This window comes from Vanellus vanellus, assembly GCF_965231255.1.
Source record: "Vanellus vanellus genome assembly, chromosome: 15".
NCBI classification, from domain to species: Eukaryota; Metazoa; Chordata; class Aves; order Charadriiformes; family Charadriidae; genus Vanellus; species Vanellus vanellus.
The window spans coordinates 16586269-16601935 of NC_138920.1; the positions used below are offsets into that span (position 1 = coordinate 16586269).

The window sequence follows — 15667 nt, forward strand, 5'->3', positions numbered from 1 at the left end:
TGATTCATCACCTGTATAACACAGTCCATCCTGCATGTTTACAAGCGTAATCATCATCCAGTCAGGGTGAAACCATCTGCCAGGAGGATGATTCCCAACCACACAGCATGCAATTCCATCACATGAGCACGTCTTTTGGATGTGATGGGGACAGTGTCAGAAGCAGGAAACTTCTCAGCCAAAGAGATGAAATGCACCACAACAAAAAACGGGTCTTTTTAGGATAGATTCACATTCCAGAACTAGATGTCATCAATTAATAACTACAGAAAAGTTGTGGCCTCCTCAAGGAGTGAACTCATAGCATCTTAAAGGAGGCAGCATACTACTTGGGCTGCTGCTGAGACTGCTGCAGAATTCTAAAGCATATTTTCCCACAGAGTTCAAGTGCTCTATTAAGCCTGGTTTGCTACATATAGGCCACAAACCACAGTACCCAATTACTAAAATCAGAGAACTTGTGGAAACACATTGCAGCCCCCTCTGGGGAAACCAGGGCCCAGGACTATGGGAGAACCAGAGGAGAAGAGATGTACACGCTGTTTTCATCTCAATATGACGCTAAGACACAGGTGGAGAATGTGCTTGTTCCTGGTAGCCATGTTCCAATGCTAGACTTAGAGCAGAACAAGCACGTGTCTAAAGATGGCTTCTGCCCATCTACTGATCTGACCTAAGGGAAGGAGAGTATCCTTGGAAAGAACAGACTGAGGAGTCTGCCAAGGGCATTTCATTTTTTTTAATCAAAATTTAGAACCCCATATCCTGAAGTTTTCACTGTGGAACCTGAAAGCTCACCTTGGCTCAGAAAGGAACTCAATTCTGAACTTGATCTCATGGGAGTACTGGGTCTACACCTACCATGTCCAGACCATCCAAAAACTAAGAGATAGGCAGGCACCAACAGGACCCATTAGAACCTAAAGAATTCAGCAAATCATCATCTAAAAGCTACACAGTCCATGGTGCTAACAGGAGCAAAGAGTTGCTACGAGCATCAGCAGTTGGGGAACATGAATGCAGAAAGACCTATTTACAGCTGTTCTTCGCATCACATTTATGTATAACTTAGACAAGACACACCTACAAAGAACTAGGTCTAGATTTCACTAGGTTTGTGCAAGTAATCTATCAAACTGTCAGCATCTAGCTGGAGAAAGAGATTGAGCACCCATCTTTAAAGACAGTCCTGAGGGAGAAAGAATCTGAAACAAACTATTCCAAAGTTAGCACTCTGCTTAAACCAAGTACCTGTGGGGCACGCTCCAAGGCAACATATATAAGGGAAAAAAGTTCAACTTCTTTTAGTTCCTGGAATGGCTGCTGCAGACCAAGCACCCCCCCTCAGAAGAGGGCTGTGCTGAGAGCCTATAAAGACAACAGATCTTCTTTTGCTTAGAAACTTCTCTCCTGCCATCACATTCCTCCTGTGGAGGAATAAGATTAGGACAGGACAAGGACTGCTCACAGAACTGATGCACAACATCCCACTTCTGAGCAGAGCCAGCCAGGTCTCTGAGGTATAAGAACGTCTCACACACAATCGCTCAAAAGTCATTTCCACCTTGAGAACTTGCAGGGAGAAACAAGCTTTTGAGGCTGAGGAAAGGGGACAAAGAAAAGGAAAGGGGACAAAACCAGAGTGTTCAAACGCAGATGACTCAAACACTGAGGGCTGTGTATTTCTGCAGCAAAGGAATGCATCAACATCAAAGCTGTATGACACAGACCTCATACTTAGAGGCATATTTCTGTTCACCTTTTTCAGTGTGTGTGTGGGGGAAATCTAGTTCATCTATGGCCATGGTCCTGAGTTTGTAGAATTGAAAGATTACTAAAGACATACAGGAACAATCCGTTGTGTTTTCAAGGCTTTTATGGTACAATTTGATTTCACAGATGAATTTGGAGTACTAGTGTCTATTACTCCTAGCTAGCATGAATGACATCCAAATTTCCTTCTCTTCTCCAGGACATAATTGTGACAAGTCCTATACAGCCCACTGTCAGTCACGTTGCTTCACCAAGGCCCCTCTGTTTACTCCTTATATGGATTTCCAACCATGTCTAAGTCTACCTTATCCACTTGTATCTACCATGCTACTTCCATTCCTTCAGCTTTCACTTTTCCCATTATTCTCTTTTCATTCCCGTGATTCTACATTAAGCACTCTACACTCACCATTGCCAGCATTTCTCATTTCACCTCTATTACAGGATTTCTGAGGAGACATTTAAGTAGAAGACTTTAAATTTGTTTGAGATCTTTGAAAGCATTTTATTTTACCACTAAACCCATGTAAGGCTTTTATAAATAACAATTCATCCTTATTAGTTCAAAGAAAAGTACTATTTGATACACTACTCAAGTGTGCAGTGATTCATGTTTGCTTTCCTAGAAACAACACTGGATTGCAGAGACTTTTGGCTCCCTATCTTGAAAGCATACTTTTACAGTAATTCGTTTCTGACTAGAAAAACATTTTCTACTTCAATTCTTCAGCATAAGTTTTCCATTAAAATAAATAAAATAACAATAAAAATAATCCACGGAAGATATTTCACCTTGCAAAGGGTGTTAAAAGCATTACTTCTCAAGCTGCTATTAAATTACCTGCATTTTACAGAAAATGAAAGGAAGACTTTGCCACTAAAGGACTGTTATAGTGATAAAATGATAGCCAGCACTAAGCTTTAATAAAAAAACCCCTCATTTCCAAGTCTGAAGCTGAATTATAATTCTTCCTTTCTTCTTTTCAGAAAACAGCACTACAAGTTTTACCAACGGCGTTTTACTTATTATTTATTTTTAACAGCAATACATTACTAGCCCCTCACCACACACACGTGCAGTTTATAGCTTTTTTTTTTTTTGGCACTGTGCCCATCACTCACCCGTAACGGCATCATAAAACTCCTCTTCACTATTCATCCTTCAGTGTGAGATCTCTGTACAGCCAATCCAGCTTCCTCTAATGCATCGTTGAACTTGCTTTAGAGATTAAGTATCTGTGTGCTGTCGAAGTCTTCTTTTGCAAATACCCAGCTGCTTTAGATGATCTATTTGACAAGACAGGGAAACAGAATTAGCAACTTCCACATTTCTTATGTGCACAAACATGCATACCTGACAAATACTAATTTTCTTATTTCTTCCCATGGCAAAAGATGAATCCAAGAATCCGTAAGTAAAGAGCCTTCATTGATACCAAAGTCATTCTCAAGACAAATACTATCTACCACAAGAACAGCTGATGTACTACGCCATACTTCTCTCTATATAAATACATCATATATGTTACTGTAAAATATACCTTATTTACTGCATGTTAAATTTCAGGCAAGTACATCTAGAAGGAGCAGAGAACTGAAGGAAGAAAAAGACAGCTGGCAAAACAAAAATTCTCCTCTTCATCTTACCGCATCCTTAACCAAGAAAGCTGGGAACAAGGAGGAGAACCTTATATCTCAAAATCTCACTGTTGCATAAAAATATTGGGCCTCATTGTGCATCACACAGTCAGTATCTAATGACAATTAGGGAAGTTTTGTCAGGCTACTGATATGAACTCTTGAAGAGACAACTGGAGATTTTTCCCTCTAGAGGGAGAGTGTAAAGAAACAACAAGCTTGTTCTCAGTAAAGCCAACTACACTGCAAATAACTTACAGAAGCATTCCAGCTCTACTTTACGGACAGACTAAATTAGATTTTTTCCAGATGGTTGGCAATTGTGTAACATAAACATTTTTACTTCACCCAATTTTTAGTCAAAGGAGAATAATGAGAAAATTTAGTTTGCACTCCTGCAAATGTACATCAGGTACCAATGACAAGGCAAGTACACAATGATAAACGACGGCATGGCAATGCTATCAATATCTCCTCCAAAACAACCTCAATCTGTCAGTCTCAATTTTTTATGATCCTTGAAGATCGCACTGCTTTTGTGACAGTAGTTTTTCCAGAGTAATTATAACTTGCACAATTCCGTTCCAATTAAGAGAAACAAAGCCAGAAGCGCACTCTACTCCTAGTAAAAGAGCTTGTCATGTTTGAAGCCAATTCCTTCTCTCTTCCTCTCTGCAAGAAATCAAACTGCATGATTCCTCCTGTATCTTAAGTCCTTTTACCTCATTGCCCAGGACAAAAGTTATTTGAATGTCTCACACACATAAAGTCCTTCCAATTTGCCGTTCAGTAGGAGGAACTACAATAGCCTACTTTGGAACTCATCTAAGTTAAGGAATGCAGAGTTTGCCTTGAAGTGTTATGTTTGCCAAGGCCGGGTATCTCAGTTTGTCACTCTTCCCTTAGGAACTCCCTATTTTACTTCCCACTAGAGGATTTTACATCAATCTCTGCATCATGGTGAGTCTCTAAGCTTCCACATAATCTTCAGCAATTTCTTATTTACAAGTCCTCATCTCCACTAGGACAAAACTTTACGCAGCTACTTCCCTTGACTGTTGCTACAGTGCTGTTGCAATTGCTCTCAGCTGGATGATAATTTCCTTCCCTTCCCCCTCCCCATGCTCTTCTCCAGTCACAGACCTTTAAACCTTCTTCAACCTTCTTGTTCATCAGCAACAGGTTTCTGACTCTTGTCAAAGTGCTGCATTCTCCTGGGCAGGGATGCAACAGCTCAAAACATTAACAAGTCAGACACATGCACATGCAAGGCTGTCAGCCTGCGCTCTGCTTGCATGAGGCAAAAGAGCAGCAGCTTCACTTCAAAAAGATACAGGCAGTTCAGGTCACTGGCAACCATGCTGCCACAGATTCAAAGAAAGGGAGAAACCTCTTAACTAACAATTGGTTCAAGGGTAGCAGCTAGCTCACATTTCTGGGTGAACTAAACTAAACAGCAGAATTGATTACGTTGTTCTAGATCTGCACTGTAAGTACAAGTCAGCGCAGCTTTCCCTGTGTTATCTTCCCTAGCGGAAGCCAGGCCTTGACTATGTAAAATAAATAAATAAATACATAAAACGCTTGTTCATACCAAAGTTGCTGTCAGTCTTAGAGTTTCTCCAAATTTTCCAGCCCTACCAGTAATATATCTGGAAGCATCTCTTCCAAGGTCTCCAAATAGTCATATCTTTGCAGAAAATCTGTCCTTGAGGATGCAACTATGTAAACCTTTAAAGGGGGCAGAAAGAGGAATCCAAAGAAAACGATTGCTACAGAAAACAGGAAATCGACATCTCAGGACAACTGTTCACCCCAGAAGCCATTATCATCACACTGGAATGACTTCACTAGTTTGCCAACAAAGTTACATTAGAGGGCTTCTTTAACCCTCCAAGCTGCTGTATCCTTGAAGATGCAAGACATTCATGGTTTCAATTGTCTGCAAGTATTGCATCCTTCTAGCAAAACAGCAGCCAATGTTTCCAGAAGGAACTTGTGTCTGCACAAGATACAGCCCTCTAATGATCAGCACTACAATTCCCTCATTTTCCCCATGTTTTCTTCATCTTCCCTTTTTATGCTTAGTCTCTATTTTTATGTAAGCTCATGCAGCAGGACTATGCTATTGTTGCATACAGCTGACGTGGTGGGATGCTGTTCTGAGACAGCCTTATATCTATCTGCAACACATAAAAAGGAAATCACACATCAGCATGCAAGCTCCAGAGATGCTTCGTAATGGCAACTCCAGCATGCTATAGTCTTGTATAGAAGGCACCAAGGAATAAAAATTATGCCTTAAAAAACTGTCAGTTATCTCATCGTTAAGACCCTTAGAGTAAACAAGGTCATACAGATCAATACCAGTTTCTCCTCTCCCCCCTCCTGCACAATAATAATTGCATTACAAAAGGACTTGTGAAGTGGAACTACATCACACAGCATGCAGTTTCACTACAAAGACAATGAAGCTTTCCTATAAAAACACTAAGTACAAATGAAGTAACTAGAATCAAAGACTTGAGCTATCTGAAAGCAAGAGTTACGCTGTGCTCTCCTCCTGATAGGCACCTTATGCAGCACCTTAAACTCATGGTTATTTAAAGGGATATGACTGAACTTTCATTTTTAAGTTATATACAAGCTTTCTATTACCTACAGAACAAAATATTCATGGAAGTCACTTTAAATAATAGCCACAAATTCTCCTAAGGTGCTAGGAGCATTTTTAAAAGGAGAAAGTAATATATTTTGCAGAGTTACACTAGGAATAACTTAACACTCATATCATTTCTTTTGCATTCTGTTATTTTATTTATCAATGATTAATGCGAATTTGCATGTAGCTGAACACACAATGATAACAGCATTTAGCTTTCATGAGCCAAAAAGCTAGGATGAAGTCCTTTTCTCTTACTAAAAGCAACAGCAAAAAGTTACTTTCAACTAGGCTGAAATGCCAGAAAACAAAAACATCCTGTTTGCTTCATATTCAGCATTTGTAATCTGTATTTCCTCCTCCATGTCCATCGTGTACCCAAAAGAATTCACTTACACACTAGCAACTGTAGTTAACAGCTTTTATCAAAATTGCCATTCAAGGAAGGGTACAATACTCCTGCGTCAGACAGACCTTTAGGAGCTTTGGACCAACTTTCATCCTGGAAAATCCTTCATAAAGCACAAACATCATATCACATTCACATCTTTCAGTCCTACAGTGTAGGTGAAATATAAAGCATATTAAGGTATTTCCTTACATACACAGTGTTCATCAGGAACGTAACAACCAGTTTTCCATAGAGGACTTCACTCGCTCTTGGTTGTAGAGAACGCTAGTTCAGCGATAAGGGTTTGCTGGTTTCCAGGTTAAAATGGTCTTGGTGGGCTTTGCCTTAACAGCCAGCGCCAACAGGCTGGGCGAGGGTACTCGAGGCACGGACACCCAGAGAGGTGCTTTGGCCCAAGGATTGCAGCCCAGCTGCATTGCCACATTTGTGACCAAAGAGAGACTGTATAGAAATCATTTCATAAGTAACAGGAAAAAGCTGCAAGTAGAGGCATCTTAAGAGAACTGGAAATTCATAACTTAATGATGGCAACACACCCCTGACCGCAAGCAGCCCAGATTTTGTGGTTTATAAGATAAGCGTCAAAGCTCTTTTATTTCCTCATATTTTAAGGCTATGGATTTGTATAATACGAATCAGATTTACTATGGGATTCATATGCATGAATAAGAACTGCCAAATTTATTTTTATTTTTGTAATAGAATTATTTCCCCACAGGAGAGATGCTATTTTTGAAGCTCAAACTGAAAGACAACAGATAAAAACATCCAAAAAATGTATAATAGCCAGTACAACTTCATAATTGGTTGGTAAATCTTTACTGCAGGCTGTATTATCTTCTATTTTGCTCTGAGAAATTCTCCATACTAGGTTGTCCAGAATATTCAAAATACAATTTTGGTCTTTGAAATTACATTTAAAGTGAGTGCTAAAGCAATTAACAGAAAACAAGAAAGTTTAATATAATTTATTGAAGCAAGTCTTGAACAAGTTATTTGGGCGTATTCTAGTCACTTTGCTCATTTGCATGCCAATGCCTACAACACACAAAACCAGACTAGCAAGAGTTAAGCTAAGCATTGCATGCGAAGTCAAAAACTTATAAGAGCTTCTGATATCTTCTAATCAAAGGATGAACATTTTGGTTCCTCTGAAATAAGCTTTGCACCTTAGTGATGTTGTAAAGCCATCCACAAACAGGTTAAACGAGATATTATGCTGTCCAATAACACAATTTAGAAATGCAGATATCAATGCTGAAATAAGAATGTCACGTTGGTCCCACACAAGTAACCCCAAAACTTGAAAAGGTGAGGGACCGAAATATAACTAACTACCTACCAGTCACATGGACACAGTCTGTTTTGTACTTCTGTTCTTGAGAGGTCTCATTGGTGCTGCACAACTCGTCAAAAGCAGGTTACTCATTAAAACTCCTTTAAATTACCACAGTTTGCCAGAAAAGGTTCACACATTCCTGTATGACTGATGACCATGGACAGTTCTTTTCTTAAAGGACACAACGATGTTTTGCAAAGGCAAAGGACAAAACAAAGCACGCGGTTGCAACAAATACTGTGGAAACACAAGAAAACACATGTACCATGTCCATAGCACACCTTGAAACAGGTTCTACAGAGAGGAGGGGATCACTAGGACTGACACACTGCTTTCCAGAAGTGCATCTGTCACAGAGAGAGAGAACTAACAAAGCGCTGTTCCTAAACATGCATGGCACATGATGGTCACAACATGTACTGACAGGTCCCGCGAGGCTCACTCTCAGGAGAAAACATGCTCCTCTCAGTGATATTTACAGCCTTGACGCAGAGAATGTAACTGTTCATACCACCTACGCTACGGTGACAGCTACAGTCCCATGACGAAGGAAGGACCAAAGTTGTACCGTACCTGTCAATCAGCCAGTTATGAATAATGTCAAACAAAGTGTTCTGTCAAGCACTGCGCTGAACCGTAACTCGACAGTAACTCATACCAGGTGATCTGGCTCCCAGTGGCACGCTTTGCTTTCAAAAGCTTCGCTCTGCGCAGATCACAGGGTCCCGTACAAGCTCACAGTCCCCAGCAGCAGAAAGTACAAGGAACTCTGTTCCAGAGGTACAGGACCAATAAGATCAGTCCCAGACTTTGCACAGTTCCCACCTCTTTCAAACCATTTCCTCCCACTTGAATTTATTTTTAAAACCAGAACAATAAAAATGCAAGACTTCACAAATTACTTTATAAAGTATCTAATTTGCTCAACACATTCTGTGACGTGCGCATCTATATGAGGAGAGATGCAGGCACTCCTTGTAAAGAGAGATTCCACCTTCATAGCTTCTCTCTGAAACCAAAGGTGTGGAGATCCACCACCTGCTGAGCAGTGGAAGGCTGCTCTCTGGCACCTGTAGTCTCCACACCTATATGCCAGATGAGGCTGTGGAGGTGACCTGTAATGGTTGTCCATAACATCATTTCATTTGCTTACAGCTCTACCAGGTACTAAAAGTTGACATTTCCTATGCCATTTACCTGGGTAGTTTAGTAATCCCTCAAGTTTGGCATCATGTATGCTTCCTCCTTCTCAAATTCCATTCAAAAGAAAAAGAAAAAAGAAAAAACAAACAAAACACCTTATGTCGTTAAGATCCTGGGTCCTCAGGACGTATATACCAGTTAAAAAACCCAAACACTAGTACCTGTTCAAAACAACCTGTAAGAGTTCAAACTTGCAATTACTATGACTTAGTTAATTCAACATAACTAGTTACTCCATACTAACTTGTTCTTTACGTTAATCCGCAACAAAGACCCAGCTGGTTAACCAAAAGTTACTCCTCCTTAAAGAAACACTTACATCTCTATAGAAAGGTAAGCATTTACAGCTGGAGTAGCTAATTTGACTGGAATGCGGTTCGGCCAGATCAGGATTGAAGTCTGGCTGGCTCACTACAGCTGCAGCCTCTCATTCCTCCAGACCTGAAGTTGAAACTTCACATCATGCAGCAACTCTGGAAAGCCACTGCTTTGTTGACACCATCCTGCTACCTTTACAAATCCTGGTTGTTTTGCTCATAAAGCACATGTTCCAGCTCAGTGTAACATATACAAAACACCAGGTTGTGTTCAATATACAGACCCTGCATCTACTTGTGAGATCAAGGAGCATTTAAATAAAACCAAGTAAGGAAACAGTAAGCAGTCATGAAAATAAAAACAGACGTTCACCAGCATGAGCAGGTAGGGTGTTAGAAGTTCAATACACTGGAATTAAAGTGCCACCAAAGAATTAATGAACTAGCACATTCATCAGCTTTTTCACATGCCTAGCAAGGTTTCGCTGGATGTGCACTGCCACAGCAAATTTTAAAACAAATTAAAGTTTATTAACTTGAAAGTAGAATACTTGCAAGCAAGGAAAAAAAAACTCAACACAAACAACCAACAACAACAAAAAAAAACATGCACAAAAAAAAAAAGGAATAAAGTCAAGTGAGACTTTCCCACAAAAAAAAAAAAAAAAAAAGAAAACTATGTCGAATCTCATATGATAAAAATACTGCACAAGTATTGCCAGGGACACGCAATTTTCAGGTTTTTGCTTTTCTTTTATGGGTCAAAAGGGCACAAGCACAATTTAATAGTAACTTTAACAGAACTTAAAACTAGCTTGATACAAAGGAAAACTCATTCCATGCCCCATTTAATCCACCCAACAGCATATGTTAATAAAGAGCAACATTTTCTTTAGTCTGGGTATGCTGGGTTCAGGATGAACCTTCTGTCCAGAAAGAGATGCCAAAAGAGCCAGCAGAAGATCAAATATACACACCCTTCGTACCAACACTAAAAATAACAAATTAAAAAAAGAACAAAAAACCCCAACAGTCCTATAATATGACTGGTGAGTAAGAGCCAACCCCACCTTCTCTTGAGTTGCCAACTGAAATAAAACATAGCTGTAGTACTTCAAGGGACAGAAATAAATAGCTTGAACTAGAAGATAAATATTCATGTGTTTTGCTTCATACACATCTCCAGAAAGCATCAGACTGCAGTGTTTCATCTCTGAATGAAAGCTTCAGCAAGGATGAATCTTAATTGACTCATGAAATTAGGTTACCAACAGTACTAGATCTAAAACATCTATAAAAATTAGCCAAGAAGTCAATTTAATTGGCAATTTAGATACCTACTGTAATTATTATGCACCTAAAACCTTTTCAACCAGAGAACAGCTACAGATGGCAGAATCCAGAAGAGGATTTTATTTACCAAGTTATATTTGTTTCTTATTCCAAAGTTTGAACGTAATAGCATCTTCCACCACGATGTGTTGGCAAGATGAAAGCCCCTCCGCACCCACAGTAAGAGAAGCGCAACTTTTTCTTCAAGTCTGCTAAAATGCAGAGAGGTAGTGTGAAGAGGATCAGCAGAAGACCTGGCCCACTGTCACTTTTCCATTTCTTTGAAGACTGCAGCTACCCCTATTATAGGCCTTAATGTAGCTGGGAGATATTAAATGCCCTGGGGACAGCTGAGGACCTGTACTGGGCCCTGCTGGGATGGAGTTGATTTCCTTCCCAGCAGCCCCTAGGGTGCTGCGCTTTGGATTTGTGACCAAAGCAGTGTTGATAACACACCCGTATTTTATTGCTGAAGAGTACTACACAGCATGAAGGCTTTCTACCATTCTCCCTCTGCCCGCACAGCGAGCGGGCTGCGGGTGGACAAGAGCCTGGGAGGCAATGCAGCCAGGACAGCGGAGCCGAACTGCCACAGGGGATGTTCCCTAGCACACATAGCACGCTCAGCAACAAAACCGGAGGGGAGTTTTGTGGGAGCTGCCATTGCTCAGGGACTGGCTGAACATGGGTGAGCTGACAGTGAGCGAATGCTTTTGCATCTCCTGTTTTTCTTTATTTCTACTTGGCTTTTTCCCCTGCCTTTGCTTATTAAAGCGTCTTTGTCTCTACCTCAACTTTTCTCGCTTTTGGCCTTCCAATTCTCTCCCACATCCCACGGGGGAGCTGTGTGGGGCTCAACCCACAACAGAACCAAAGCAGCGAAGCATCCTAAGCTGATAGTTTAGCTGAATTGATTTTTAAAGCACTTGAAACAATGGTGGCAGCAAACTGAACATCTGAAAATTTAGCTTTGACCACGAGCCAAACAGATTTATGGCAGACAGAACCACGTTTTGTTCTCTCAGGAATACAGATTTTTGGTGATACTTCACAAGAATTAGAGCCAACTGAAATGCTTGAAGTCTGGTTTGCAAACGAGTTCAGGCTACAAAACTTGTTTCCGCATCAGAACAAACCACAATGATTGTCCCACACACTGAGTAGTGTCCCCAGCACAAAGCTACAGCGCTGCTATCAGAAGCGGTATTTATTGAATGTAAAAATTGTAAAGATGAAACTGGACAGAAAATATCGCAGCAGTACAGTGGTCAATTACCTAAGGGAACCAATGGCTATCCCCAGTTTCACTTCACCCCAAAATTCTGTTCTACGGCCAAGCATACTAGCCAAAAGAGCTTCTACCAAACCTAACAAACAAAGACCAAGGAAACTTGATTCTCACAGATTAATATTTTCAGATGCAAAACACTTCACAGAAATTCCCATAGAATTCTGTAAATTTTCTCCCTTTTTTCACACTACATCAATATTTGAGACACTTTTCCACCTGAGAGTATGTGGTACAGCTTTCTTTGGACTTCGTAGCCTTCCCTTGGAAACTATTTCATTGTCCGCAATTATAAAAGATCACAAAATGCTGGTTTGCATGCCTTCACTACCCATGAGGCATAATGCTAGGTGTGATCACGACTGATACACCAGCTCATTTCTAGCCACACTGTTAAAATAATTAGTAATTCAATACTGTCTCATAAAATTAATTACTTCTTACTAGTTTCCTGAAGGATGTGTTTTATCTTATTTGTAAGAGAAACAAGGTGGGAAGTAATCAGTAACTCCAAGTACAGTGGCTTTGGACACAAGTGTCAATTGACATATAATTAATCATTTATGAACACTTCCCTTTGAACCAAAAATTACTTTGAAGATAAATTAAATATGCTTGAGTATTTCTTACCATAATGGAACCAGCCCTACAAAATGATCACCAAAATTTAAAAATGTGACAACAATTATAGCATGTAACATCACTGGAGGACACCCCTAACACAGTAAACATAGTTACAGGCTTAGTTTATAGGTCTTCCCACTAAAAGGCACTTTTTAAGCTTTGTCTCTGCAGACCCTTTCTCTCCGGATACATGTGGTTTTACATTTATTCTGTACAAGGTATCTTACAAATCATTGTCATGGAGACTCTTAAACAATCATGACAGCAATCACACTGCAAATAAAGCAGGACGACAACAGCTGACTAACCTAGTGCAAAGCCCGACAGCATAAGAAACCATATCTTTATGCCTACCAACAATTTCTCACATATGAAATTCTGCAGCACAAGCTCATGCACACAGCTAGCAGACTATTTGTAAAGAGTTTTAAGATGATACCACAAATTTGCAAAAGCTTTAGAAAGTCAGAGTTTCTGCTATGGCTGAATTTCCTTTAAAAAAACAACAAACAACCAAAACCAAAGCCAAAAAAACTTTGACTTCCCAAGACAGGACAAATATCTCTAAATAGAATTCAGTTTTAATAAAGAAACCAGCTAGCTATCCTGCTCAGTAACATTAACCCAATCGGATAATAGAACGGTTGCACAGTACTTAGAACTATGTTTAAGACAAAATAAGGCCATGTAAGTAAAGTTATTTGAATCTCTAAAATAGATAGCATTTTTGTTTCACTATTAAACAACCATTCACCAGTTTCATTGACGTTGTGCAAAACCTAGAAAGAACACATGCACGGGGGAGAAAGTTCTGTTCTAACAAAGTTCTTGTTTCATCCAGTAAACAAATGTGCTGCTAAATGGACCATTATAAATAGGCTGGTGACCAAACTTCTCCATAGCTTTAACATATACAAGTTTTATAATTGCACATTATTAAAAGGATTCTCATTTGCACTTGATTGCACTGACACACTGTAAGGAACAGACTCTACAACGGCCTCTGCCGCCTCAGGGGCCAGAGCTGGTTAGGTCTGAAGCGAGTGACCTGAATCACAGACACCTCAGAATTCCAGTGCCTACCTTCCAGCTTCCAACTTTACATACCATCATTACTTTCAAACTATTGCTAGAACCAAAACCCAATGAGATATATTAACAGATTCTTTCAGGAGCCCTAAAAAAACTGATTCAGAAGAGTAAAAATAATGAGAGTAAAAACATAATGAAGTTATCCACCCTTCTTTGTAATAACCCAAAGGTTCATACCATCCCAACAGCCACAACCCTTAGCTCATCTAAAACTCTGAACAGCACAGCAAAGGAATCGAACAGCAACAGGAATGCCATAGATCAAGGTTTCCATTCAGCCTAATGCCAAGCACAGACATTACATGTCCAACAAGGCAATACACAGTTTAAGTTTCGGACCGCAAAACCGAGAGGGCCAAGATTAAAAGGTCCAGATGTATCTCTGCAGTACAAGGCACAATTCACCTTTTGTGCACACTCCCGCCACATTTATAAACAATCACAGGAAGACCACGCTATCCAGCCTCCTGCATTTTCTGAATGGAGGGCTGCTGTAATTTACTAAAAATCTGTCTCATTAAATTATGTGCATAATAAAATATATTGAAATAATCTGAAGGATCTGTCTAGACCAGCAAATGAATTTCCAATTGTAACTGTATTAAAAAAAAATATCAAGTTTAAGTAAGCTTAGTCTATTCTTGTAACTTATTGATCCTGAAAATTAAGACATTATCTTTGTGCACCGAATCAACAATAAGTTTTTGAAGAGTATAACTGAAAGTAATGGTAAGCCACATTTGACACATTCTAATTGCTGACTGTTCTCATGCAACTTGCTATTACCAGCCTTTAAGAATACAAAGTAAATAATTACATCATCATACATTCTCCTGCAAAGTAATTATTAACAATTTGAGGATCGAGATAATATATTCTTTAATTTCAAGTTCTATAGTGGTCTATTCCGTAAAATAATAAAAAACATAAAATAATCGATATAATGCATAACCTATATTTTTTTGCAACAGGAAACATATCGAAGTCCTGCATCTTCCAAAGTGGCAGATACAGGGCGAACTTCTTTTCCATTGCTCTCACTTTCCAATTTATTGAGCAAGGTGAAAATGCCGCTGTGATCAGTTACATAGTCAAACTCAGCAAAAACATTCAAGGCGTAGAGAACTCCACATTTAATGCATGTTCTTTGCATGTCTGATTTCATGCATTTCTTCCAAAAAATGTAAGAGAACCAAACATTTTAGTTATTTCACAGAGAACAGACGAAGCACTAAGCATTTTAAACCATGATATTAGCGTCAAATACAGACATTTCTTATCAGATATCTTCATGACTCAGGTGACAAAATTGATACTGAGTGAAGGACTAGAAAAAAACGCCAACTTGTAAACGGAAGTTCTAGTCATCAAGTAGCACGATGTAACATTGCATTGTTCAAGGACAAGTTACTTCAAATACCAAAGCTAATGAACTATCTGCTTAAAAATTCAGTGCGCTTGCATGTGAATCTTGCTTTCAAACAACAACAACAAAAAAATCATCTGACTGGCACTACAAACAGTGATTTAAAAATATAGCCTTATCAAAGAAACAAAACCTGATGTGTATGTTTTCCAGCCAACACTAAAATAACAGAAAGCTAAGCTTTCCACCTTTGTTCTAGGTCAGCATGTGTGAAGTTCACACAGTAGAATTCACAAGAAGAAAGACTGAAAGAAATACCAGTTTCAATCATAAGACCCGTCAGCTTAAGCAAGTACGTATCATAGAAAGCAGCAACAGTATTAAAATTGATTTAAAGAAACCATCCAACAGTGAAAACTACCCTCCATGACCACTTACCCAATCAAGTACATTTGCATAGATGTTAGCAAACAAATAACTATGTGCACCCCACTGTTTTTCAGTATTGCATCTTTAACCTATCTAGTCTTGAACAACTTGCAGGCATAGAGTTTGTTGTCTAATCATAATTTTCTATCTTGAAGTTTTGTCTTCTGTTTATAAGATTATATTGGCATGGCT

At 39.4% G+C, this 15667-nt stretch overlaps 1 protein-coding gene across 1 annotated transcript in view; it reads right to left on the reverse strand.

Annotated features, from left to right (window-relative positions):
* Positions 1 to 15667, reverse strand: part of OSBPL2 (oxysterol binding protein like 2) — a 38150-nt gene that overhangs the window by 20672 nt on the left and 1811 nt on the right. Inside the window, exon 3 of the mRNA XM_082491203.1 lies at positions 2896 to 3060. Coding sequence (XP_082347329.1) covers positions 2896 to 2932 — 37 coding nt within the window. The 5' untranslated portion in view covers positions 2933 to 3060. The remainder of the gene's footprint in view (positions 1 to 2895; positions 3061 to 15667) is intronic.